This window comes from Aspergillus oryzae, chromosome 6 (genome assembly GCF_000184455.2).
Source record: "Aspergillus oryzae RIB40 DNA, chromosome 6".
Taxonomy (NCBI): Eukaryota; Fungi; Ascomycota; class Eurotiomycetes; order Eurotiales; family Aspergillaceae; genus Aspergillus; species Aspergillus oryzae.
This window is the reverse complement of record NC_036440.1, coordinates 3,781,119-3,805,457: the sequence shown is the minus strand read 5'-3', so window position 1 is coordinate 3,805,457 and position 24,339 is coordinate 3,781,119. Positions and strand designations below refer to the sequence as shown.

The 24,339-nt window shown below is 47.5% G+C and overlaps 9 protein-coding genes across 9 annotated transcripts; 4 read left to right on the top strand and 5 right to left on the bottom strand.

The window, feature by feature from the left end:
* Positions 1-1,290: 1,290 nt before the first annotated feature.
* On the top strand, positions 1,291-2,381 carry AO090138000164 (uncharacterized protein; the record flags this gene model as incomplete). Its single annotated transcript, XM_023238509.1, has 3 exons — positions 1,291-1,364; positions 1,422-2,160; positions 2,220-2,381. 3 exons carry the CDS (start codon positions 1,291-1,293, stop codon positions 2,379-2,381), a joined length of 975 nt encoding a protein of 324 aa, XP_023093288.1.
* An 87-nt stretch (positions 2,382-2,468) lies between these two features.
* AO090138000165 (F-box protein) lies at positions 2,469-3,872 on the bottom strand (the record flags this gene model as incomplete). The annotated part of the gene is made up of 1 exon (XM_001825616.1): positions 2,469-3,872. The coding sequence occupies one exon, from the start codon at positions 3,870-3,872 to the stop codon at positions 2,469-2,471; it is 1,404 nt and encodes a 467-aa protein (XP_001825668.1).
* An 843-nt stretch (positions 3,873-4,715) lies between these two features.
* AO090138000166 (uncharacterized protein) lies at positions 4,716-5,508 on the top strand (the record flags this gene model as incomplete). The annotated part of the gene is made up of 2 exons (XM_023238508.1): positions 4,716-4,802; positions 5,062-5,508. The coding sequence occupies 2 exons, from the start codon at positions 4,716-4,718 to the stop codon at positions 5,506-5,508; spliced, it is 534 nt and encodes a 177-aa protein (XP_023093289.1).
* A 1,673-nt stretch (positions 5,509-7,181) lies between these two features.
* Positions 7,182-8,190, bottom strand: AO090138000167 (uncharacterized protein; the record flags this gene model as incomplete). The annotated part of the gene is given in 4 exon segments (XM_023238507.1): positions 7,182-7,730; positions 7,793-8,001; positions 8,008-8,076; positions 8,124-8,190. Coding segments are annotated over 4 exon segments (894 nt in total).
* A 1,870-nt stretch (positions 8,191-10,060) lies between these two features.
* Positions 10,061-12,526, top strand: AO090138000168 (uncharacterized protein; the record flags this gene model as incomplete). Its single annotated transcript, XM_003190654.2, has 1 exon — positions 10,061-12,526. One exon carries the CDS (start codon positions 10,061-10,063, stop codon positions 12,524-12,526), a length of 2,466 nt encoding a protein of 821 aa, XP_003190702.2.
* Positions 12,527-13,334: 808 nt separating this feature from the next.
* On the top strand, positions 13,335-14,774 carry AO090138000169 (uncharacterized protein; the record flags this gene model as incomplete). Its single annotated transcript, XM_001825620.3, has 1 exon — positions 13,335-14,774. One exon carries the CDS (start codon positions 13,335-13,337, stop codon positions 14,772-14,774), a length of 1,440 nt encoding a protein of 479 aa, XP_001825672.1.
* Positions 14,775-14,919: 145 nt separating this feature from the next.
* AO090138000170 (uncharacterized protein) lies at positions 14,920-17,787 on the bottom strand (the record flags this gene model as incomplete). The annotated part of the gene is made up of 6 exons (XM_023238505.1): positions 14,920-14,946; positions 15,040-15,069; positions 15,169-16,785; positions 16,839-17,171; positions 17,235-17,409; positions 17,465-17,787. 6 exons carry the CDS (start codon positions 17,785-17,787, stop codon positions 14,920-14,922), a joined length of 2,505 nt encoding a protein of 834 aa, XP_023093291.1.
* A 72-nt stretch (positions 17,788-17,859) lies between these two features.
* AO090138000171 (uncharacterized protein) lies at positions 17,860-18,528 on the bottom strand (the record flags this gene model as incomplete). Its single annotated transcript, XM_023238504.1, has 3 exons — positions 17,860-17,882; positions 17,961-18,061; positions 18,116-18,528. 3 exons carry the CDS (start codon positions 18,526-18,528, stop codon positions 17,860-17,862), a joined length of 537 nt encoding a protein of 178 aa, XP_023093292.1.
* A 2,635-nt stretch (positions 18,529-21,163) lies between these two features.
* On the bottom strand, positions 21,164-23,459 carry AO090138000172 (glycoside hydrolase family 71 protein; the record flags this gene model as incomplete). The annotated part of the gene is made up of 5 exons (XM_023238503.1): positions 21,164-21,488; positions 21,805-22,479; positions 22,523-22,748; positions 22,811-23,339; positions 23,400-23,459. The coding sequence occupies 5 exons, from the start codon at positions 23,457-23,459 to the stop codon at positions 21,164-21,166; spliced, it is 1,815 nt and encodes a 604-aa protein (XP_023093293.1).
* Positions 23,460-24,339: the final 880 nt, after the last annotated feature.

Below are 24,339 nucleotides of genomic sequence, written 5' to 3'. Positions count from 1 at the left end.
TTCGCACCACAGTTGGTGATCTTGTACCGAAATTGCAGGACACCTCACTATAGACAGAAATCCCGTACAACGCGCTGAATAGAGACAGTCTACAGCTGGAGGCAGAGAATGGGTCTAATGGGAAGAATCTATTCAAATACGACTCTATACATATCTTTGAAACAGGCCCGAAGGGGCCTTTGCCGATGCTGTGTTGAGGACGAGCTTACGACTGGTGAGTTGGCTGTAGGGCCGAGTTTTCTAATGATAAGTGCGTGGGAGGCAACGTTTTAAGTTCGCTGTGATAAACCTTCCTGTATGTTGCAAAGATTGATTATATTCTAAATAAGTTTTAAACCCAAGTCCTACCGATCGGTATGCCTAGCGCCCTTATCCACCTTTCCATCGAGGGTTGTAACGAGAAACTTCTGTGGTAGATCACCTAGAGGACTTTAGGTATTCTATAACATGTGGTTGGGAGATCTTTGCTGATTATATATACCGAGGTTATACAACTGTTTAATATTGATACATTTGAATAAAAGATTTTAAAAAGCCCAAATGCCGGATAAAGAAGCACCGCGTCAACTAGCACAGGAGAGCCTCTCCATCGGCGAGGCTCGAAGGCATTGGTAATGGGGTTGTATCCTTGTACTTAAGCGGATGACGAATTTGCTCGTGTCGATAGTAGGAGTTCCTAGGGCTGATGTCCACGTATAGGTGCCGTCATTGGTATGCAGAGTGATGGGCAAATAGATACACATACTTCAGTGACCCTATATCGAGTATATGTACATTTGGGTATATCTTACTCTGATGTCAAAACAATATCACCGCATTAAAGAAAGGCACTAGGCCATAGGGACAGCTCTGTACAGATACTGGTTAACATTTGATTAGTATCCACTCACGTAAGACCCTCTCCCAAATTACGTGAACGAGGTTATGAGACCTATATGGGATCCAAGACCAGACCAGCGAGAGTTATTGTGATGAGAAATGCCATGACTTAAACCGGAGATTAATTCATATAAGGAAGGACATCTCGTAACATCAATCTCATTATGTCGCGGCTCACTACAAGAGTATGGTGATGTTGCACCGTAGTTTACTGTAGTTCACTGTAATGCACCGTAGTGCACCTTACTTTTCTACTCCAAGGAAACGTTCCCTCGCTCGTTTGACTCATTATAATATAAATTGAGCTGCAGTTTTATCACCAAGGTTGCCCCTATCTCAGGAAAAGGTCTCTGCCGCTCAACAAGCTGTGAGAGGGAACTACGAATATCTCACAGAGTGTCGTTATCCCAGATGTCTTGGTATAGAAGAGGTTCAGCTTCCTACGACAAAAAGACGTATTTCGATCCTTTGGCCATTGTTCTTGCGTGAGTCAATCCCTCTCAGCCAAATAAAAACTTAGAGAGTGGCTCTTGTATCTGCAGCTCTTCGTCAGTCACAGTTAGCTTGAGCGCTCGCTGCATGATGCTCTTTCCATCTATTCATAATGTCAGTCTTCTATTCCTTGGGGCCTTGATCGCAGTGAGCCATATACGCGGTGTTGCCGGTATGTACGACATTTCTTTGCCCTTGGACCCGGCTGGTCCGCTCAAAGTGACTCTCGACTATGGCCTTGCGACAACTTGGCCGTGGCCGCAGGATGTCAGCCTTACTACAGCCAAATGCAATTGGCAATATAGCAGCCACATCGTGTTTGCGAATCGCGTCGGGGACTCTGATGAGAGTAACCCGCCGATCTCAGATGGGCAGCTCTGGCAAATCGCACGAGATGCTGCCGATGAAATGACCCGCGAACGAATCAGGTATGGCATTCGTAATGGAGCAGAGCCCGTAGGCATGGCAGCTCTGGCTTGGGGCAATGGAATTATCCTTGCCTCCTCTATGAAAGGAGTGGGCTCCTTCTCCTATGACTTTCTTAACGGCGACACGCCAGTCGGCAGAAGTCTTCAGCAATGCCAGATCGTCTGGAGAGATAACATTTCACCTGGCCAAAATCCAAACAAATTGCACAAAAATAGGGGTAATTGCGCTGAGCTTCTGGCAGCCCATTTATACTATAAAAATAACCGATTCGACTTGCAAGATCAAAAGGCGAGGATGGGCACATGGCTCAATTTGGCAGATGGATGGGTCAAGAAGGACCCATGTGGAACTACGGAGGAGGTAAGTAATTGATGCCCTCGGAATGAATCCTTTTGAAATATCAACTAACAGATATGCAGGACGTTTGGGGCTGCAATCTCTTCACCGCAAACCAGGGCCTGAGGACCCTGGATACCAACACACCATCGGAGCCCTATACGCTGGCATCTCTTGCAGGAGGGCCGACTATTCATGAACAGATTTGGTTATGCGGGGGTCAACCTAGATTTTTTATTGGCTAGGATGGAACTTGGTATTGGAGATAATTTCATAGTGCACAGTAATCCACAGGGATACTGGTGGCAGCAACACCGGTATCATAACTACAGCTAGGATTCCATTTTTCCTGCCCACTTGCGTCGCTCTTCAATTATTTCAATCCGAATGCCCGTCTGGGCACCCATGTCTCTGAGTCCCTGTATCAACTCCGGGTCCCAATGCCGCACTTTGAAGACCCTCATCAATAGGCGAAATCCTTGGAGGCGAGGTGTGGATTTCCTCCAATCTTGCAGCCATGATCGCAAAGCCCCCAAGAGGTATTCGGTCTCCCATTGCCATTCCCATTCATACTGCAGACATAGATCATCAGTGAGAGTCAGCCATTGGATATTTCCTGGGAGTGCCTCTTCTAGACCAACCACATTTGGCGCGGAGGAAGAAAACCCGAGTAGAAATGGAATATGAACTTCCAACTTTTCAATCATATGAAGCCCGCTAAAAGCTTTGAAAGATCCACTGAAGGTGACCTCTGGGCGTTCGGCGTCTGCTTCTGAGCAGTCTGACCCTGCCGTAATAGTCAAGTCCGTCAACGTCTCCTGAACATGAGATAAATCCGCAGCGATTTGGTCCAAATCGATAATATTTCTGACAAAATGGTCTTTGATATCCGGGCGGTAGTACCAATCCCATTGAAGCTTTCGAAGTCCTCGAGTGACTGATAACACTTGACCGAGGTGTCCTTCGCGCAACATTGTTAAGTCAAGCGATGCGAGTCTCGATGGATTTGGTGGATATTTCCCAGGCCACATGAAGGTAATAGGGTTGTCGACAAAGGTTCTTATCCGTTCAACTGAGGGTAAGTAAAGGAGGGGCAGTACGTCTGTCGTGTTCCTCACGTCCGTGTATCGGCGAATATCGAGACCAATGAAGGGATACACAATTGTCACATCCTGGAGATGTGCAAAGGAAGAGATATGGCTAACTTGGTGCTCCTCGCAGAGAGCCGAACGGAGCATCATGCCCATGAGGCGGCTTTCTCGGGCGAAATTCTGGTCCAGGTAGAGGCATCTTAGACTGGGGAGCTGTGATAGTAAAAGGGTAACAAACGCGTCCATTGTTCCGGCGCGCAACTCTTCGATCCATTGTTCAGCATATGGGATATGGATCCTTTCGATGTAATTCACCAGCTCGTCCAAGACCACTTCGGTGACTAGCAGTTTCGGACTTTTATCTCGATAGCTACGGGCGTCGATATAGAAACAGTCTCCCCTGAGGATCATAACATGGACAAAACTGCCGAGCTCGGGCCTGTCCACAACGTTTCGCAAAAACTGAATGATTGGAGGATATTCAGTGTTTGTCCATGTCCACTCAACGTGAGCGTAGAGGAATGGTTCGGCAACAGAGCGCCAGTTCCTACGCGTAAGACATACCGCGTGAAGATCGCTGGGAGATAAGGGTGCGAATATCATGCGTAAAATCTCTGGAGGAATGCTCAGGATAGAGGACGCCATTTTATTTTAATTTCCTCCTGATGTTGCAAGGAATACTCGACCAGTCAGAGAGTGGTGCCAGAGGTCAGATGCCAGGTCGGGGCCGCAGGCCGAGTAAACTATCTTAAAGGATTTACAGAATTTCGTGGCATTCTCTTTTTAACAATCAGATCGCAAGGATGGAACTACTCTTACTTAGTGCGGACTAGTTAACACTACATTGGTTCATTCATCTCGCTTTAAATAATGACATCGGTTGGCTACCCGCCCAAGGTCCAACTATCGTGGATTGTACTAATAGCAATGCAATATTATACTAGTCCGTTAGATGGATTTATTAATAGCGTAAATGTTCGTATTCTTAACCATTTCAACGTCTAGAACTTAATTTTGCAGTATCTCACCGGTTTTCAATTATTCCAGCTCAACGGTCCAAACTCATGATTAATCTTCTTTGCAAATACTATTCCTACTATTCCTACACTGTCCCTCTTTGTCTGCAACGAGGTGATTCAAGGGCAGTATAACGGCCGTCCTTTGTTCATGATTTAGCTAGGAATTCAAGACTTTTACCTTTCATTAAGGAACTCATATTCTTCATTTACCTACAGGTTTCGAAAGAAACCCCACTGGCATTACATCGAGTAGTACATTTTACGGCTCGAGGCTGGGTAAGGGGAAATCGAACTAGTTACCTAGCATGTACATACCTGCAGGACTTTACATACAATGTTAGGTTGTAAAAAGTCATTTAACATCTCATAACTTCGCTCACTGTGTATCACGTGTTGTCTGATTGTCCCTCTCATTCGATTCGCATGTCTATTCTCTGAATGCGCTCCTGAACATCCATACCGCACGACAATGTTGGTTATTGCGGTTTGGCATTTCCCCATCGTCTCCGGATTTATCTGGTTAGGTTTGTTTCTCCCCACCAATTATTCCATTGACGTATGGCTAATTTATACAGCGATGTTGCTTGGGATGTTTGCAAGCTGGATAATCATAGGAAGGCCGAGATACACCACAATGGTGGATGGACTGATTTACCCGTATTGAACCGCGATTTCGGTCATCTCCTGGTACTCAACTCTGTTCAACTCAGTAACAAATCCCTAGGTTTTTCTAAAACATAGGAGCGGAAATACAACCTTTATTTGTTGTTGGCAGTTTCATTTCCATGCTCTTTCTGAACCTTTCCGTAATACAGAAACAATGGCCGCATAGAGACGCGAGATCGCCTGCCTGGGAGAAGGTTCCAATTCATACTGTCTGCGCATACTCTTCGATTCTCTTGTCCATTGCAGGAAGCCTAGGTTTGAAGTTGCTATCATGCTTTGACTACATCCATTACACGAGCGTGCATTATTCGTCACTGGCCTTGTTCATGAAAGACCAACGGTTATCCAGAAAACGATCGAGAGATGCTGAGATATACTTTAGAGCTGCTCATTCTATCTGCGCTATTCTTCTCGTTGTTCAATCTACCCTTGCTTGCATTGCCTCCAGGTGGCAACATCGCATGATGTTCACAATCTTCATCATCAGGGCCTCTCTTGCTATCATTGAAGCTACACTTGGCATTGTCTTCTGCTTCAGCAGTCGGTATCCCGGCCTGGATGGGGACTTTTCTGCAATTCTTGAGTGGGGCAAGTAGTAAAATCCACCGTCTCTCTTTACAACACGTTCACTAACTGTTGCAATAGTCACGGTGTTCTTGTTCACGGGACATATCCTCTGCTTTGTTCTAGATTTGCTGCCATCGACTCACGAACATCATGGCTCGGCGGGGTACGACACGGAAACGGGCAAGTCCTGGAAGGAGGCGACACTCCTGTAACCGGACGAAGTTGATACTATGGGCTTGCCAACAATCTGAGCGGTAACGCTTCAGACGATGTGGATTCGTTGGCCTTTGTTAGTAATGATAAATGGATTCATTTGTCCCCACCTCTAGAGATTTATATACCGCAATCTTCACTTAGTTCATATACGTGCCTATCCAAAGTTACTATACCTGTAGCATCCTCACCCCTGATTTGATTGAAGGCACTCGTAATGGAACTGTGTAATTGAAACCCAAGCATGAATGAGATACTTGAACTTGCTTGAAGGAATTACAGATGCATGGGGCAAAATCAAAGCCAACTTATCTGGACTATATACGAAGTGCCCACAGTAATGAGATCATGGATGAATCCTTCGCTTAACCTCTTCCAACCGGATTCCAGATCCACGATAGTTGGCTAAGAAATATGATTCGTCACTTCTCACTTTCATGGTACCCTCTCTACCTTTCTCAGGAAATTAACGGACAAGGAATGGCAGTTGGGGGGTTTGGAGGAGACATGCACGAGAGCCTTGAACTATTTTGGCAGACTTCTACAGCAGTAGATCTATTGATAGATCTCAATGGTGGGACCACACTCCCCAGCTTCGTCACTGTCGTGTGTATCATTGCTAGATTCTCACTAGCTGCCGAAAAGTACCCAGTTCTCGAGGGAGATATAAGGCAACCGGGCACCAACATAGAGCGACCCACATCAACCCTTTCGAGAGGGTTACCATTGGAGGAGACATTAAATTCCTGCAGTGCAGGTAGTGGTTCATCCCTTGCTTCATCGCGGCACTATTGATTTAAATACGTGGCTACGTGAAGTAAAATCTGTTTGACGGCTATTCAATTTCTTCTGCGGAGGCCATGAAGATATCTTTTAGGGTTTATATTAGGGTTTATCGTAGTGAGGTGTCGACGCTTCCTTTGCCAGTCCAGGTACATTTCTTTTCCCATGAATTCGAGAAAGCTACATTTTTTGTATTGATAACCCTTGCCTGCTACAACGGATCTCACAAGCGAGCGAGTCACCTCCATATGCCATATAAAATGGTACTACATGTATCCTGTTCATGAGGCTCGTATCGCATACATATATGTCTAGCATCAGCCGTTGATTGGATACATGGCGGCTATCAATCACTACTATGAGTAGTTAAATTGCGACTGGACTATCACACGGCTGGGGGCAAGTCGACCGTGATTCTGATCGCCAGAGCTATGTGCACGATCTACCCTTGATATTGAGTGCTAAGACCGCACTACTGAATGATGCGTTGGACCAACAGCCCAAGCACCTAATTGGGGATCCATGCCCAGATGCTGCTGAAAGTCAGATAGCGGGCTGGTTCAGGTACATTTCCTTGGCACTGAGAATTATAAGGATACTCCAATAACGAAAATGTGGGTATGCAAATGAATGATTTACAATTTTTGACGTATAGAACAAAATTATTATAACGATCTTTCTCAGCTATAATTCGGCTAATAAGATCTTATATGATCAGCGATGGCAAATCGACACCGAGTTGTCTTTCTATTGCGCCGACAGCTGTCTCCCCTAGGAAGGCAAGCGCATCGAAATCCGTGCTTGCAAAGGAATGGATGGAATTCTGGCAACCCTCAGGCATCACCAAGCCATTAAACCTCTCCTTGGACCAGGCTAGGTCCTGCAAGATTCCAGTCAGCGCCAAATATCGATGTGATTCCTGCGTTTGCATGCGATAGTGGATCCTTGCACCCTCCCTACAATACCAGGACACAAGGTTATCACTATCCACTGTGGGACTGGCCTCGTCATGTCTACTTTTATAGACGAACATTGGCATGGCGGGGACGTCTTGACCAAGGCTGTTGTTGCTGAAGATCTCCTGGATATCGGGGCTGTTGAGGAATTCCATTCTCTGGAAGTAGGAAGCGATCTTTTCATAAACGAGCGTGCTGCGTAGCTGTTCACTACACATCGGCCGAAACTCTTCGAACTGCTTCTTTCTGGTGGTATTGCGACTGAGACTTTGATGCATTAGGCGTGAAGGTGTGGGATACTCGCTCGCTAGGCCCCAGATGGCTGCGAGGAGTGTCCAGTCGACGGCATCTGGTAGTTAACAACGCTCTGGAGGCTCGGCAGTAGCCCTCCTACAGCAGTGCCAATAATGTTTAACGCCGGCGCATATGTTGATTTGAGCTCTGCCGCTAGAGTTGTGGGCGAACTTCCTCCCGAGTATCCCATCATGACCACTGCAGCACCGCGGTCAACGCCTGTAAAATCACTAGACAGCAAGGTAGCCCGAATGCCATTTAACACTGCATGAGCGCCTCAACGGTTAGCCATGAATGAAGCATCAAGTCCCTCATGGTCGTGTAGGGTGACATTCCATCCTTGGTTGAGAGCTGGGGTGATCGCAATACGGTATATGAGAGTAACAATGCTATCATACTGCCCCATCTCAACCCATCTGCGACAAAATAGTACGACGGGGAGCAATCAAAGACGGCGAGGTTCATGAAGGGTTAGAAGGCGACTATCCTGGTGAGGTCGGGATTCGGGGGAATGAGGACTGTCGCAGCTGCGGCCACTGGCTTTCCATAGCTATCTGAGGTGCGGTAGAGGATCTAGTATCCCTTGTCAACCCACTCGGTAAGTGGTTGTTTGTAGCTGTACGGGGATTCGCGTGAGCGGAGGATGGTGCCAGGCGCTGCGGCCTCCGGTCTAGAAAGTTGTCGGTAAAAGGGATCTTGGCTCGGTGGAGTGAGAGAGCCTATCACATTGCTGATGGTTAGGAGACAGGAGAGGGAAAGGAAGAAACGGTTCATTTCTTATGCTCAAGTGCAAGCTTTCAGGCCGAAGTGTGCGCCTTGATACACGTTGTCAGACGTGCCTGCGTCGTTATCCCCCAAGGAATCCTTAATAATATTGTACACTTTACGAGGAAACCGATAGCCCAGATGCGATCATATATGCATTTGTCGTATTTCCCTTTTGTGGGCTATCACACGGATAAATCTTCAGGTCTGGACCCAACGCCGATCAGCCTGCAAGCTTTGGTTTAAGTTTTATTAAAAAAAAAAAGCGATTGCCCCTGGACTTTCTAGACTTAGACATGTGATAATCTGAATTATTTACCATTTCAATGGAGCGAATGGTGAGTTCACTGTGATGGTAAATATGACCCCTGAACGCACCTACAGCAAATTTCAAGCGTGAATACCGACCCGGACCACTCATCATCAACGACCGCCAGGGTCTCTAAGCTCGTTGCAGCGCCATAGCGAGCTTGTCTCCGAAACAATCGCAAGACCATGGTTGTTGATATCCAGACCTCGACATTTATTTCACCGAAAGATCTCACAAAGTCGGTCTAGATTCTTGAGGTCTAGGCTTCGCGGTAATTAGAGCTCGATCATATTGGATTTGATGAAAACGATCTTTCGCAGTCCCCTTAGACTTCTGTAGTCAACCGAACCTCCTCCACAAATAGGGCTTTTGACAACCCGTGATCGGAACTCATACACACTAACCACCTGCGCCGTTCTCTCCGAGCTCTTACTAATTCAAGGCACGTCCAGACCTCTCCTTAATATATTACCCGACAGTCGTGGAGGGTGCACCTCAATGGAATAGTTATTCAGCATGGATGCAATTGCTCACAGAGCGGAAACAGAGTCCTGACAGCTCCTATCCAGGATAAATTTATGGCAACGTTGTGGGTACCTATTTTCCGCAGCCTCTTCCACCTTTTCTTGCATCACCCAAGCGTTCCAATTCTTCCTGGAATGCCAAAATGTATTTCCTCGTCAAATTGAGCAAGCACTGGCCATAAACCTAGGAAGCTGGCTTGTTGACCTACTAGTCTATATAGACCTAACCAATATCCTGCGGCGTTGGATCACGTGGTAGTATTCTCGGGGATCAAGCCCCTACATACCAACTTGTAGGAGATATATTAACATACCAGCTAACATACCAGCTACTAGGAATATTAGCGCGTTGACGCGTTTCCCTAGGATGATAATGAAGACATGGTATTATAGTCGGTTTCACCTCATCTCTTCGAGCGGGGGATCAGGGGTAGGGATGAGGGAAATCGGGAGATTTAAACGATTTGATCTCCCGCAACCAACATGGCCATAGGAGAAGATTCCGCCCCACAGCAAAATGGGTTATAGCGAGGCAGACTCCATCAGCGAGAGCGTTGAAAGTATTATGAATAAGCTCGAAGGTGAACTTAGCCTTGCTAAATATGATTTGGAGTCAACGCCCCCATGGAGCTTGGATTGCAATGTTCCAGCCCAGGCAATCTTGTACAACCGTTCGCTTCCAGCACCCAAAGACACTATACATATTTATCCATTCTACACCGTGGAGCCTGGAATCATGGTCGAGTTTACGACGGAACTGGATGGGGTCTACCAGCTTGCATTAGTTCCCTCCGGTACCCAGGACCCAGACCAGAATATTTGTTCGAAGAAGAAGCAGGTAACATCTGGGAAAGTATACAGAGCGTTCTGGGGTATGACACACCATATAACCCAGCTAGAGAGGCTCCAGTCTATCAGCGTTCTCGTCCGTCACCTGTCGAGCGCCAGTGCACCCGACCGCAAACCGTCATCCTGGGTTCTATCCACAAGAGAGTTACGTGTTTCCCGTTGCCCCAGTATGACCCCTGTGACAGCACTCAAAATAGGCGAGGATGTCTTTGTCGAATGGGAGGATGTATGGGAACAGTGTAAGCCAATTCATTACTTTGTTGCCCCTATAGATCGCAATGGGACCATCGCACCATACCATGGCGAAGACGCTGGTCAGCCCGATGGCCGACAATGTGTTAAGCTGATCTCACCACCACTCATTACTCACGATAGCCATAAGGAGCTCCAGTTTCTCATTTCCCCTCAACTTATGTCGGAACAAGAGGAGCCCTTTCTACTCCCTCAACAATTCCATGTCAATGTCGATCAAGGCTATATGCTAACCATTGACAATGGTAGCTATTTCGATATGGAAAATTGTCAAGCGGTTCTATACGTTAATATTGAAGGGGCCTCCCTCTCTCAGGACAAGGAATACAGTGTTATCATTGGCAGTCTTACTAGGACAAATTATGTGCTAGAGAGCGAACCCCTTCCAATTTCCATCAACTGGGGATATGCTATCCAAGTGATTTGGTCTGTTGAGGCAGCGACTCCAACTTCCCATATATCACAGAGTTCCAAGCCCTCGAGTGTACCTTCTGCTCTTCAGGTTACTCTCGTCGACCCCAGTAAAACCAACTATCGAATAAGCCAGCCTAGCCGGCCATGGTTCTTACCACAAATCAATGATTCACTGGATCCGCCGTGCCTCAAGTCAACGGCTCACTTTGATGGTGGTATAACCCTCTCATGGTCAGACATTCATTGCCCAAACATCTCATCATCGAAGGGATTGATACTGCATCCCGTACGCGAAGGCGGTGCTGAAAGAGTACTGGAAAACCTGGACAAAGTTCCTCGTTTCAATGCAACCAAAGGTCAAGTGAGCTATACTGCCGATAGGTTGACCAGCTACATCGACAGCGGGATACTACGTATATGCTTCCGTGTTGCCACGGGGAAGCCACCTTACATTATAGGTCGGCGGTACTATCTGTCAGTTCCGGTCCCAACCAGGCGTGAACCCGGAAAAAAACTATGGCTAGCCAGAGACTGGGCAATTCTATTTCATAGTGGCCTGGTGCCTCTTCCCGATGACACGCCCAGCAACCCCTGTTTCCTTGCTATGACATCGAGGAACGCAATTAAGAAAGTCTGGTCGGAGCCCGTGTCAATGAAATCCATATCGGTGGCTATTCCCAATGATGAGCCAATTAATGCCTTCGGTGGTGCACTTGCTGCATGCAGCCGGCCAGGGAGCCAGCATTCTGAGTTCTTCTACATTGCAAAAAATGGCAGTATACAAGGAAGACGACGGATCGGGGTTTCTGGTCTCGACGACCGTTGGATACGACCATCAGATTATCCATTTTCTCTTCCAGAGACGGCTTCCACACTGGCAGGTGGCAGTCTAACCGCCATCGCTCACAGGGACGCGATGGAATTGTACTGGGTAGCTCCGGCAGGGGACATCAAAATGGCCAGATGGGATGCGGATAGAGGATGGGCCCAAAGTCTGAGAAGCATCACCGAGCCAGGGGAAGTCGATGTGACGGGTTCTGGAGTATCGCGTTATGGCCCTGTGTTCCAAGCACTCACAACTGGTACTTTGGTAACACCAAGGAAGACATTTTTATTTTGGAAAGATTCGGAACACTTTATCAGAATGGCAACATCACCAGACTACCAGCCAGTCATCATGAAGGATTCATCCTTTACAGGGCAGAAGATTTGGCCGTGTGTCAAAATTGCCACTACGATCACATATTATCAACGCGTGGCCATGTTGTGGGTCTTTTGGGTCACTCCCGACTATGCTGTCCATGGTGCATTTAAGAGAGCCACGAGTCCTTCGCCACAAGACGCTTGGACCGTCTTTCCAGTTACAGGGCCTAATTGTGCCGATATGTCGACCCCACTGAAGATTGTACCAGTTAGTAATTCAGAAGAAGACAACCTGTTATTGTTGTGGTTCGACCGAGACTGTCTTCTGCAAGCAGCGAGTCCTTTTCGCTCTCACACATCATTAAATCTCCGCCACTGGTATCAGTTTAACGTCTTTTGGGGTATTTCCTCGGTTCGTGATCGTCCTTCCAAGATGGCCATGGCGACTGCGCCCGGGGGTAGGGTTGTTTTCACCTGGGTTGCTCCGGGTGCCGTATTGAGGCAAGTGGTATTTGGCTTTAATGGGAGGGAGATTACTCACTGAATCACCCTTCTATGGCAACCCAATACAGTCAATGTGTATCCCATAACCTTGGAAGCAATTACAGCTTTCGAGGTCTTCCAAACTTTTCGGTTGCTAGCTTCTTATATCTTGGCCATCGGCCATACCCCCGCCTGCTCCGTCCCGTGAAAAGAGCTCATATCCACCCGTCCTTGTATTGAGCAACGGAAAAAGAAGAGGATCGGAGCTTTTTATGCATACAATCATGAGTGTGCGAATAAAAGGTCTTTCTAGCCTGACATTGAAGAATCCTATTCACCAAACGTGAGTACTGGCAGACGGTCGTAGCGGCGTTTGCCAGGGACACAGATATCAGTGTGTTGATACCTGATACCTAATATAAAGTAGTTCCAAAGCCCTAAATACTCAATCTAAATTCTACGTGGTATGTAATTTCTCACAGGACGACGACAATTAAGGGTCCATGACCTAGAGCGCACGTGACCCTACATGCAGTAGGATGACGTCGGCGATGGATGCCTGATGGGAGGCCTGAAATCTGCATGCATCACCCAATAAACCAGCATTCATGCGTGTCCCTCGTGTTTCTAATCTTGCCTGTCCGAGTATAGTTCGAACTCACTCCATCTGGTTGGTTGACTGTTCGTAAAAGCCCAAATCCAGAAGAGGGGTATGACCTAAACAAGGTGGCCTAACTCTTCCACGACCTTATATTTACTGTTGGGACAGCCTCGATTTGCATTCTTGAGAGATATCTCCAACGATTGTTTTTGTTTTACTGATATCTCCTAATCCCTAGTCGTTCAGTAATTGATTACTATAGTCCAATATGTCGGAGTCATATATCCTTATCAAAGGGGCAACGGTGATCTCTGCGAAGGCAACCGGCGAGGAAGTCCGAGAAAACTGCGATATTCTCATCAAAAATGACCAGATTAAAGCCGTTGGCAATGATATCTCTCCTCCGGTGGAAGAGGAAGTAGTCACCATCAACGCGGAAAATTGCATCATAACTCCAGGCTTCGTCGATGGCCACCATCACATGTGGCAGCATCTCCTGCGAGGAATCACGGTGGACTGGTCTCTTTTTGGTTATTGCTGCCACCTGCGGACCGTCTACGGAAGCCTGTACGATCCAGAAGATGTTTACTTCGCCAATTATGCCGCTGCGTTGAGTCTGCTAAACAATGGCGTCACAACTGTCCTGGACCACTCTCACATAATGAACTCGCCCGAACATGCTGACGCGGCAGTAAAGGGCCTCAAGGATGCTGCTATCCGAGGCACATTTTGCTATGGCTTCTACCAGAACCCTAAAGTACCTGGTGATATCGCCAGTATGGCAACCGACACGTTTGACAAAGCCGCTCGGATTAAAGATGCAGTCCGTGTGCGGGAGGAACATTTCTCAAATAATGATCCGAGTGTTTCACTTCTCACATTTGGAATTGCATTGGACGAAGCACCGATGCAAACTCGAGAACAGAATGTCGAGGGACTGGAGATTGCAAGGAAGCTGGGAGCTAGGCTAAGCACTGTGCACACTTCGGTGATATCGCATGGGGAACCAAAGGCCGAAATTGTCGAGCAGTTTGCTGATGCAAACCTGATGGGGCCAGACATCGTGTTTAGTCATGGAGGTTGGATGACCGATAGCGAGCTGGCTGCGGTGCGCAGTTCTGGGGCTGGTATTGTGGGAACGCCTGACACGGAGCTACAGATGGGCATGGGGTATCCTATCGTATGGAAAGCGAATGACCTGGGATGTCGGACGTGCCTTGGACTTGACATTACCTCGAATCAAGGTAATGATTTCTGGGCACAGATGAGGCTGGCGCTTCAGACTCAAAGAGCTCGTGAATATTCGAATACAGTACACAGAGAGGTCGGGAGAAAGACAGCAGACGTGCTACGCATGGCAACCCTTGGAGGAGCTGAGGTTATGCAGATGGAATCGTTGATCGGATCTATCGTTCCCGGTAAAAAGGCGGACCTGGTGATTTTTCGTTGTGACGACATTGACACGGTGCCTGTTGCGGACCCTATCGGGAGTGTGGTCTTCCATGCGTCACCGAAGACTATCGACACTGTTATTGTCGATGGAAAAATTGTGAAACAAGACGGTCAGCTTGTGGGTGTCGATTGGCCGTCTTTGCGTGGTGAAATTGTAAACAGATCACAACGGCTGAGGAACCAAGCGGCTAAAGTCGATATGGAAAAGCCGGAATCAGAATTCCGCTCCATATTCGAGAAGGCCATGAAAGCGTAAACGCCACAATAGCAGAGGCGTTAAGACATGAATGTTAAATGAATGATGGGTTCTATGATAGCAGTCTGTCTCCATTTTTCATACAGGGGTTACAAAGCAATTTTCCATCGTAGGCTTGCGCTTTTCGGCAGAGGATACAACACCATTATATATTTTGACTTGCCCACAACATCTTCACATATTTTACAAAGATTTGGGGAAAAAAATAGAATAAATAAAAATAAAAATAAATAAATAAATAAATAAAAACAAAATGAGAGCAAACAAAGAGCCATTTGACTGAGAGGCATGACGCCTGATAGTCTAATAGCAAGATGTTTCATAATTTTTCATGTGGAATATTACGTTGTTAAAAGATCTCTTCCACGTAACGACGACCGAGACTCTGCCTCACATCTCCACCGATCATGTCACTCAACTTCGCTGCCATATCATTAACCATTGCTTTTGCCCCGCAAACATAGATCGATCCATCCCTAATCTTAGCCAGGACGCTCTCTTTGTTGTCCTCAACGTAATGTTGAACCCTTCTCTTCTGCTTGTTGCTGGGTACCCGGAAGAGCATATCAATCAAACCATACCGCTCGGCAACAGCAAGTGTCTCCTCAAACAATGCTTCATCATGAGCCTTGAAGCCGACGAAAATGCTAATAGGGGGTGATTGAAACACGAAATCCATGCCTTGGGATTCTGCCTCCATAAGAACCTGTATCTTTTGCTGTAGTAAACTCCGAACCGGAGCAAATCCGGTCCCAGTGCAGATTGCGATGAGGTGTTTCTGGGAAGAAATAAGGTCTTGTCCCGGGACAATAGTGACAGGAGCGTATTTGATAGAATCGCCCGGCGCGATTGCTGACAGGAATTTGTCGCTGAAGCGCCCTCCCTTGTGGAGCCTCACCATGATTTCTACCAGGCCTTTCCCGACATACTTAGCAGAGGAGGCAACGGAAAATGAGCGTGGACGAAGCAGCGGCATATCAAGACAGACCTTCATGCGAAGATCATCTGTAATTTGCTGTAGGCCTGGAAGGCGCTCTAAGACTTCAAGGACTGTTCCATTCGTGTCCCATCTGTCCCCAGCTGGAAAGGCTTCGGGCAGCCATGCAAGGTCTTTGAACCTTCCTTCGAGGTCAACATAATGTTGGAAAAACTCGCCGTAGCTCAGAGACGGCATAGTAGTGTCTCTAAACGGTACACATTGGCTGGCGCTGCTGACTCCCAAAGCAGCAAGCGTCCTGGTAACCTGCTCTGACGTATTGTAGGGCAAAAGTCTCAGGTGACTCATCTCAATGTAGTCCATGTCACCCAGGTCCATGGTTATCATGACTATTCTTCCTTCTCCAGTCTCAGAAGGGGATTTACTCAGTAGCCGGCCTGTGTTAAATCCGGCCAGCATCCTATGGTGTTCAAAACATTCATCCTCTGTTGATTCAGTTGCGACTTCATTGGCGCTTTCACCAGTTAAAGAATCCTTGACGAAGCTCCACCAACGGTTAAAAGCTTTCATGGGCAGTGCTTCCACTGCTGTGTTGCCTTTAGTAAGCCCCTTCGCGATCGGAATTCCGCCCACCGCTTTCATGAACTCGTGGAGTTTGACGGAAGCCGCATTGAATGTAGGGTAGGCGCTGTCTCCAACACCGAATATCGAGTACTTGACTGCAAATGCCCCATTGTACTCCATGACTCTGTCCTTCATAGCTGCTTCAAATTCAGCACCATTTGCAGGGAAGCGCCCATCACCAGTCGTCGACACTACCATTAGAAGTGGGTCCGAGGGCTTTATCTTCCGCAGGTCTAACAGATTCAGAATGTTGAAGTCCACTTGGAAACCACCTGGAAGCTCTTTAACTCGTCTTCGTAGCTTTTCGGTGAGCTTTAGGGCGCTTGTACCGGTGCTGCTGTAATAAATATGCACCTTCTTTTTGGGGATAGTTGGTACCCCATTGGTAAGGTGCTTGGTGCCATTCTCGATACACAAGGAGTTTTGTACTGGTGTGATGTGTTCGGTCACCTATACATATTTAGTACGTGAGGACTGCAGTGAACGTGGATAAAGTAACCTACCCAGTCTTCCCCGACTTTCACGAGTCGGGTTACAGGAGTCTTGACAACACTGCGCCGGCGGCGCCAGGACTTTACGGGATCAAGTCGATGCCTTGCTATCAGGGGCTTTGGCTGATAATTTGGAGCACCGCCACGGTGCCACACTGGCACAATGGAGCCCTGCGGTGGTGCTATCCAATACGGGTCAGAATTGAGGCGGTATCCGTACTTCGATGCATGTTCGTCGTCAAACCGAGTCCAATCAGAGGAAGCAGCCAGGGTCCCGATGCAGGAAACGCCTTTCTGTAGGAAAGACCACCGAACTGCATAGTTCAGCTCCGCTTGTGCCCGTGACTACGTTTTATTAGCATGGCACTCATGTGGGACAAATGGACTGGGATTGGGAAGGGAACGTACCATCCACACGAGCTGTTCATAGTCTGGTAGGTCCTCCATTGCCTCGATCTCTGCGTATTCCGGATTTTTCTTGTAATTTTCAATATCGAACCCAAGGACTTTCGCGACGTCAGGTAGAGTATTGTATCGAAATGAGTCGGCGAGATTACGGACACCGATCTCTGCGTCCATATACCTAAGCCCCACGTTAAAACATTCACACATATCACATCCATAAATGTTTGACGTACCAGCCAATGAACGGCGCTGCGGTATACTGGACGCCACCAATATCAAACCCAAGCCTACTAAGGGCAGGAAATTGATACCACTTCAGACCGAGCTTCTGGAAATTTTCGAACCTCGGGTGGCGGATGTCGACCAGATCACGGAGCTCAGCTGGAACGTCGGCCCATGCAGGTGCGTCGCTTTCTGCCATAGCAACTATGGGTAGAAGATCCCACCGGCTCCTTGGCTCTGGTGGAACCCACCCAAGCTCAATGATGTCTTGTGTTAGCTCGACGTTACTAGGGTCCCCGAGAATAGAACCATCCTCTTGCTGGTACTGTATCATATGTTAGTTGCAAATCCTCATGAAAGTAATCACTGCAGATGCTTACACCAGCAAAATTGAGCAACTGTTTGCTCAAGAACATCGGCCCTGTGCCACTAGTCGACCGAGGAGGGAACGCAAACACTGCAGGTACATCAGTATGGAAACTGTGGATAAGGAGAGTGTTAACACACCTGTCGGTCTGATCTGTCCCTTGTTGAATGCCTTGACAGCCTCTTCAATGACAGTCTTGACCATCCCAACACTGGTCGTAATGTGCCGAAGGTCGCATAAGCTATTTAAGTCAGTTTAGAAGACGGCTTCGAGGTAGCACTCAAGAATCACGTACTCTAGTTCCTTATAATGCGACCTCATGATACACTTTCGTGAGTTTTTCCACGAGATTCGGATCCCATGCAAAAGCTCCTCAGAAGTCTGAGTCCAGGTCGCTGTTTTTCCAACCGTCTTAACTCCATCTACCATCATTGGTTCAAGAACCTCGGACTCTTTCAGAGCCTTGAGGACATCAAGATGCCTCGCCGTGTACTGATCTTCTGTATAGACTCCCTCCTGCCGTAGTTGAGACAAGAAACCCAAGGCTTCCTGCTTGACCACCTCAAGAGGACGAGTCTCACCTACTCTTGGCTCATCTGAGTGAATCAACCTTCCGGCCTGGCAGAATTGTGGGGTACAACCAGTAGAGGCCAGTACTGGGTTATTCTTGATGATTGTCTGAAACTCGCATACTTGAGTTGACTGCATGATGCCAAAAAGCCAGATCTTTCCAATTGTGGTTTTTGGGAAAAGAGCAATGAAGACAGTCTGATCATATGTAAATAATTGTTCATCTCCTTGAACTTGGAATTTTATTATCTTTTCGGAGCGATGCTAGAAGGGGGATTTATACCCAAGGGCAACACAAGACTGCGATCGGGAATTGACCATCTAATCCAGCACATTGCATGCCAAACTGCCCAGGAGGAAGTATAGAAACGATTGAGTAATGGAAATCATGTTCAACGGCGTTGAATGGTCAATGTGTAGCGTGATTCGTATACACCTACTATACTTTCGGTCAGCACCTTTGCCTCTTGAGGCATACCTACATACTATTTCTCCATGTCAGGGTCATACCTGGCCTCCATAGGTCCATACCACATTGCATCACTCTGTGGAACAGTATACACTGGTGCCTACGGAGAATTGTCGGTTCGATGTACGGCAGCCGTTGGCGAGCATGAGTGCTCCAGAGACATTCCGTTTTAGTACATGGGAACCAGAGTGGTTGAGTTTCTCTTACTAATATTAATAGTCTAATCCTAGTTCAAGTGGTATACCCATGTGGTTTACCTTGCAGTATTGCGCGTCTCCGCCACGTGATTTATTATACCCTGGGCCTTACATTTTCTTCAGAGACACTAGGATTAGGACGGTACTTGTACTCACGAGCTTTTGTAAATTGCCTTTGCTTCTACATTATATGAAACTGTCAACAGGCCCCAGACAAACCGGAAACGCTTGAATTGCGTGCCTCATAGGGCGCTGTTCTAAGACCTTGCTGGACCAAGCTTCCATTCCCTCTCACATGCCCAGGGCACCGTACTCTTACCCATAACTAGGGAAGGTAAAGTCGTTCGCATCAACCAAAGCTGCACATGAGTATTTCGGGATATGATTAGCGAATTGGTACCTTGTGATGGCATCATATCTTGGCCACGGGATACGAAAGTCCTGTAATGTCTGACGAAGAACAGAAAAAATTAGAAGAACAAGAAAAACAAACGACTTGGAATGCCAGTCTATCCCGCTTGGCACCTCAAATCAACACCTGACTTGAGCAGGTATATTAAACTAATCTGGGTTGTTTTAAAGGATAGACATTGGCCATTGACTAGCTGGCATATCCCAAGCGCTTGGCGTTGAATGAATGTAAAACCTTGGCATCAAGGTGGGTTTTGATAGAATGGTCTCATTAGTTAGTGGCGGGTGATCATCTTCCACTGGCTCGTGTCGTAACGGACCTACCCTTCATCAAGCGCCAAGCTGTCTAGTTCCAGTGTTCTAAAGCTCCTGGATACTCACTAGGTGCATGATCGACATGGCTAAAACTAGTTAGGGTCGGCCATACGCTCCATATAGATACTCCATTGAATTCGGGGTAACGGGCCGTTCCGATGGCGTGCGAGGTGCCCACGGTGGGGATGGAAAAATGCCGTTGCAAACTGTCTAGACTCCATGTTGCACGAACAACTCCTGTGGCTAGGAATGTTTCACTCTACATTATTCTCACAACGGACTATTCTTCGGCTCTGCCAAGAACTCCTCAGGCCATATCAGAATGGACGTATCCTCTCCGCTGGGCATACCATTAACAGCCTACCTGACTAGCAGGGCAGTTCTTGGCATCCTCTCCGCTTGTCGCGATACAAGGTAACATACCCAGCTCGGGTATGCATAGCTGAGGAAGTTTATTTCTTGGCGTTGCACGACTCCGCGGAACGGATGGAAGGAGACCTATTTATCCAGCCCTGACGAAGGAACCATGCATCTCCACAAGCCCTACCTTTAAACCCACCTCCCAATTTGCGGGATGTGTGCACTACTTTTCTTGGCATCTACCGGGGACAAGGGTCTAGCCCGTTATATCCCCTCTTTTAAGGACCCCAGATGGTGAAAATAGATTAAATTCAGGAAAGCCCAGGCTCGACCACCGGACACAGGACCCTTCGGAATGCCGATCACATTCAGTTTGCGGAGACACGGACAGTGTTCGTCCGGTGATCACCGACGGATCAATAGAAGTGAGCAGGGATGTCATCCCACGCCGGCCAGGACCCCTATTCTGCGACATCCTTAGTGGACCCTAGAAATATGCAACGGGCCATGACGCCCCTGGCACTTCCTCCACACCTGGCGGTATGTTCGGCGAACTTCGGGGTAATTATGAGTGTGGGTTATGCGGGGAGCTGTTAATCCTCTGCCTAATGTGATGTATTCATGGTTGAAATTCAACGTCAGAAGCAGGTACGTTATTAGGAGATCCTTGCAAGCTGATGACGCTTATGACAACCCCATGACCTTCATTCTGCAACATATACATTGAAATTTGCTGCCGAGGCATCATACCAAGACTCGTACGTCTTATCGTTACGCTGCCGTCAGCTATTATGTCTCACTGAAGTCAAGATGTTACAATTTCGAAGGGAGAATAATGATTCATAATAACATTGAAAGAATCCGAAAATCCCATCTGATTGCTTGGAGAGAACAGCCAGTAACAGAAAGCCGACCAGAAGGATCATTTGATACGACAAGACTGCATCAATTATGAGCATCCCAGCGGAACTTCAGAAATTCAGTGAGCAGACGGAGACTTTTCATCTCGGCAAGTGAAGTACTATGCTCGGCATGCGCAATTTGAAATCCACCTGGTTCCGAAGGGCCATGAGATACGTAGCCCGCATAGACATATTTGCCGTATCGTCCAATAGTCAACTGCTGTCGCCTTAGTCCGTACACGTACTTGGCTGGAGGGCTTTCCATATCCTCGGGCTTGGCTAGACAGTCTAGATTGATCGATGGACAAAGTGAATATATTGGATAAGCTGGCGCTGTGGCAAACTATATAGTGAGTATAATTAACAACCTCTTTTCTGCCAATGTAGAGGGCCCCGCTGTGCTTGGTACTTTTGTGCTTCAGCTGATATGTTAACTGGTGAAACCTGTAGTCAGCCAGCCCATCCTGCTACATCTCATTGGACCTTTAGCTATAACTATTTAAAAGCCGAATCTATGCAGATATATCCCTATTTGGTTCCACACACATGAATACAAGGACTCTGGGCCACAATGGCCTGAATATTTTGCCTAGCTTTAGTGTGATTATGAAAGCTTTTTGGAATGTATAGCATGTAGTTTATATGCTGCAGCAATCGACGATTGTTAAAGGGTTGGAATACTATAATGGTGGCAAATTTAATCTTTCTAATGAATTGCACTTCCCTCTATCAATTTAATAGCGTGCTCATAAGTTGTTACAGGATAGTGCAGCAACTGGTTGACTCGGGCTCTGGCGAAGATGGCCGCGTGTGCGTGTGCGAGGGCGTAGCTGTGGGTTCCACACCTCCTTCACCAGCCACCGGATTAGATGGACAAGACGTCCGCAGACCCTGTGACAACAGAGCCATCCCCTCCGGCTGCAGCTGGTCAAATTCCGCCTCCGCAGGCAGTGTACCAACATAGGCATTGAAATTGTAAATACCATACGGACATTTGTCGACGATGTCTCGCTGACTAACCCCGGAGAGAGCGTCGACAATGTTTCCGTCACGACGAACGCTGAAAGACTGTACACCCAGGCCCATAGGTACCGACCACTCGTGCGCACCTGCTGGTGCTTGGAACCTGCGTGTGTTTGACCCGGACCATACCTCCACGTCTGCGGGCTCCTTCAGCAGAGTGACAAGAAACACACTGTCCTCCATTGTGTCCGAGCCGTGTGGCCTTCCCCGGAACAAGTCTGGGCTTGTGATGTTGCCATTTTCCTGCATCGTTGTGTCGGTTGCGTCGCAATCGACCCACTTGGGCGTTGGGCGGTACCAGTAAACCAGCCTTTCTTCATGGATGAAGTCATCTGGGTCGTGCACGCCCGCTTTATACGCCGCGATGAAGGGCTTAGCCATGTCCAACCAACCGTTGTGCGGCCTTTTGTTGCTGTATTAGTGCAGACTCGTCACTTGTTGGTGGTATTACTTACATGTCTATAGCCCACTTAGATGAACCATCATCTGTGTGGGGTGATGATAGAGGACCGACATAATGAGACTCGCCAAAGTCATTCCATGTGATGATCTCAACGAAGCGAGGCCCCAAAGCTAAGATTTCCCTCCATCGGCGGTACCAGAGAAGGTCAGACGGAAACACCCAGTTCTTACTATAGGGGACCTCTGTACCGAAATGTGTGAAGAACCAGGGGGAGACGGCTATTGCAAGTCAGTGAATACGCTTCCATAACAGCCCAAGTGGAAGACTAAAGAATACTGACGTGCAATATATGCCTTCCCATCAAGTGCTTGTCTATAGGCTTCGTCTCCATCCGCTACTGCGACCTTCTGTCCCGCGCTCGGAGCTTTATTACAACCATTACTATCCCACGCCATCCAGTTCAGGGCTCCCTGGACATGATTAAAGTCTCCGTGGCCGGGATGGAAGTTTGGGGCGAAGAAGATCTCGCATCCAGCAGCGTTCTGAATAGCACTAGGATCGATCCCATCCCCGCAAAATGATGATACAAACACTTTACCATCAACATTGAGTTGAGCAGGATGGTCAGCAAATTGGCGGACCTTGACTCCGACCTCTCTGGCCTGGCTGAAATGCCACCAATTAAAGTCGAACGAGATAAACACCTTCATGTCATTGTTGGCAGCAGACTCATAGGCGAAGCCCAGCTGGGTGTCGGTGTAGGAGTCGGTTCCGATGTTCAAGGCAAAGGCATCAATGCCATATTCCTTGGCTCGTTTCATGTCAGCGTCATAGTCACTGGCGTTTTGGCGGTTGCCGACCACGCCAACCTAGGTTACATTAGTGGCGGGTACCTCAGTATTTTTAATGGATGAGGTACGTTCACATACTACGAAATGACAGAAAACGAGTCTGTCCTCGCAATTGACATCGAAAGTGGGTGACTGCATCGCAGTAAGCACGCCGAAAGTGAATGATGATATTATTCTTGAGTTAATCAGGCAGCAGTGGTGGAACACGACTTTTCACAGTAACAGCCAAGACTTATTACGTAAGATAAGACATCAATGAGAAGAAGTTGTATGAAAAGTAATGAACTGGGTGCAAGGCATGTAAAGAAGAAGGCAGAGGCACAGAACGACTAAATAGATAATAGTGAAATGGTGATATTTCTAGAGAGACATACACACACTCACATCACCGGGGGCCTTAGATCTGATCCACTCTTACACGGAAGAGTACTACCCGCGAGGAAGAAAAAGATAATAGTCAGTTATGCCCAACATTGAGAGCTATTTCTTGGCTCTCATTTGCTTTGCTGAAGAGGCTAATTTTGTCTGCTATCGTGTCATCTTATTGAACCAGATGGTACCCTAGAGTTTCGAGTCTGATTCCACCGGTACAAACAGATTCAACGGTTCGATCTCCTATGGTCGGTTAGCACTGGCTGTGAAACGTTAGATATCTAGCACTCACCTCGAACATGGTATTGGTAGTGAGTGACAGAAAGGGCAGCTCCGAGAGGCACAATAGCTCTAGCCAATCAGAATCTATCTGGCAAAGACCGGTAGAGACTCGTCGCTTGGCGATACTCAACTTCCATCGCAATCCAACCTCGTTAAATGGCATTCAAATCAAAGAGATACCGTCACTGGGTTTCGATGCTGAAATGCTCTGCTGGTTCCAAGGATATATATCGGAGTTTTATTGCCGGGGCCCTGGGTCACATCTTAATTCGTACACTGCATTCCCGCCGGACTTGACCAGCAGTCGTTTGCTCGGATCAATTCTCCAGGTGCCGTTAAGTATGTAAAGGCATTTGTAAAGATA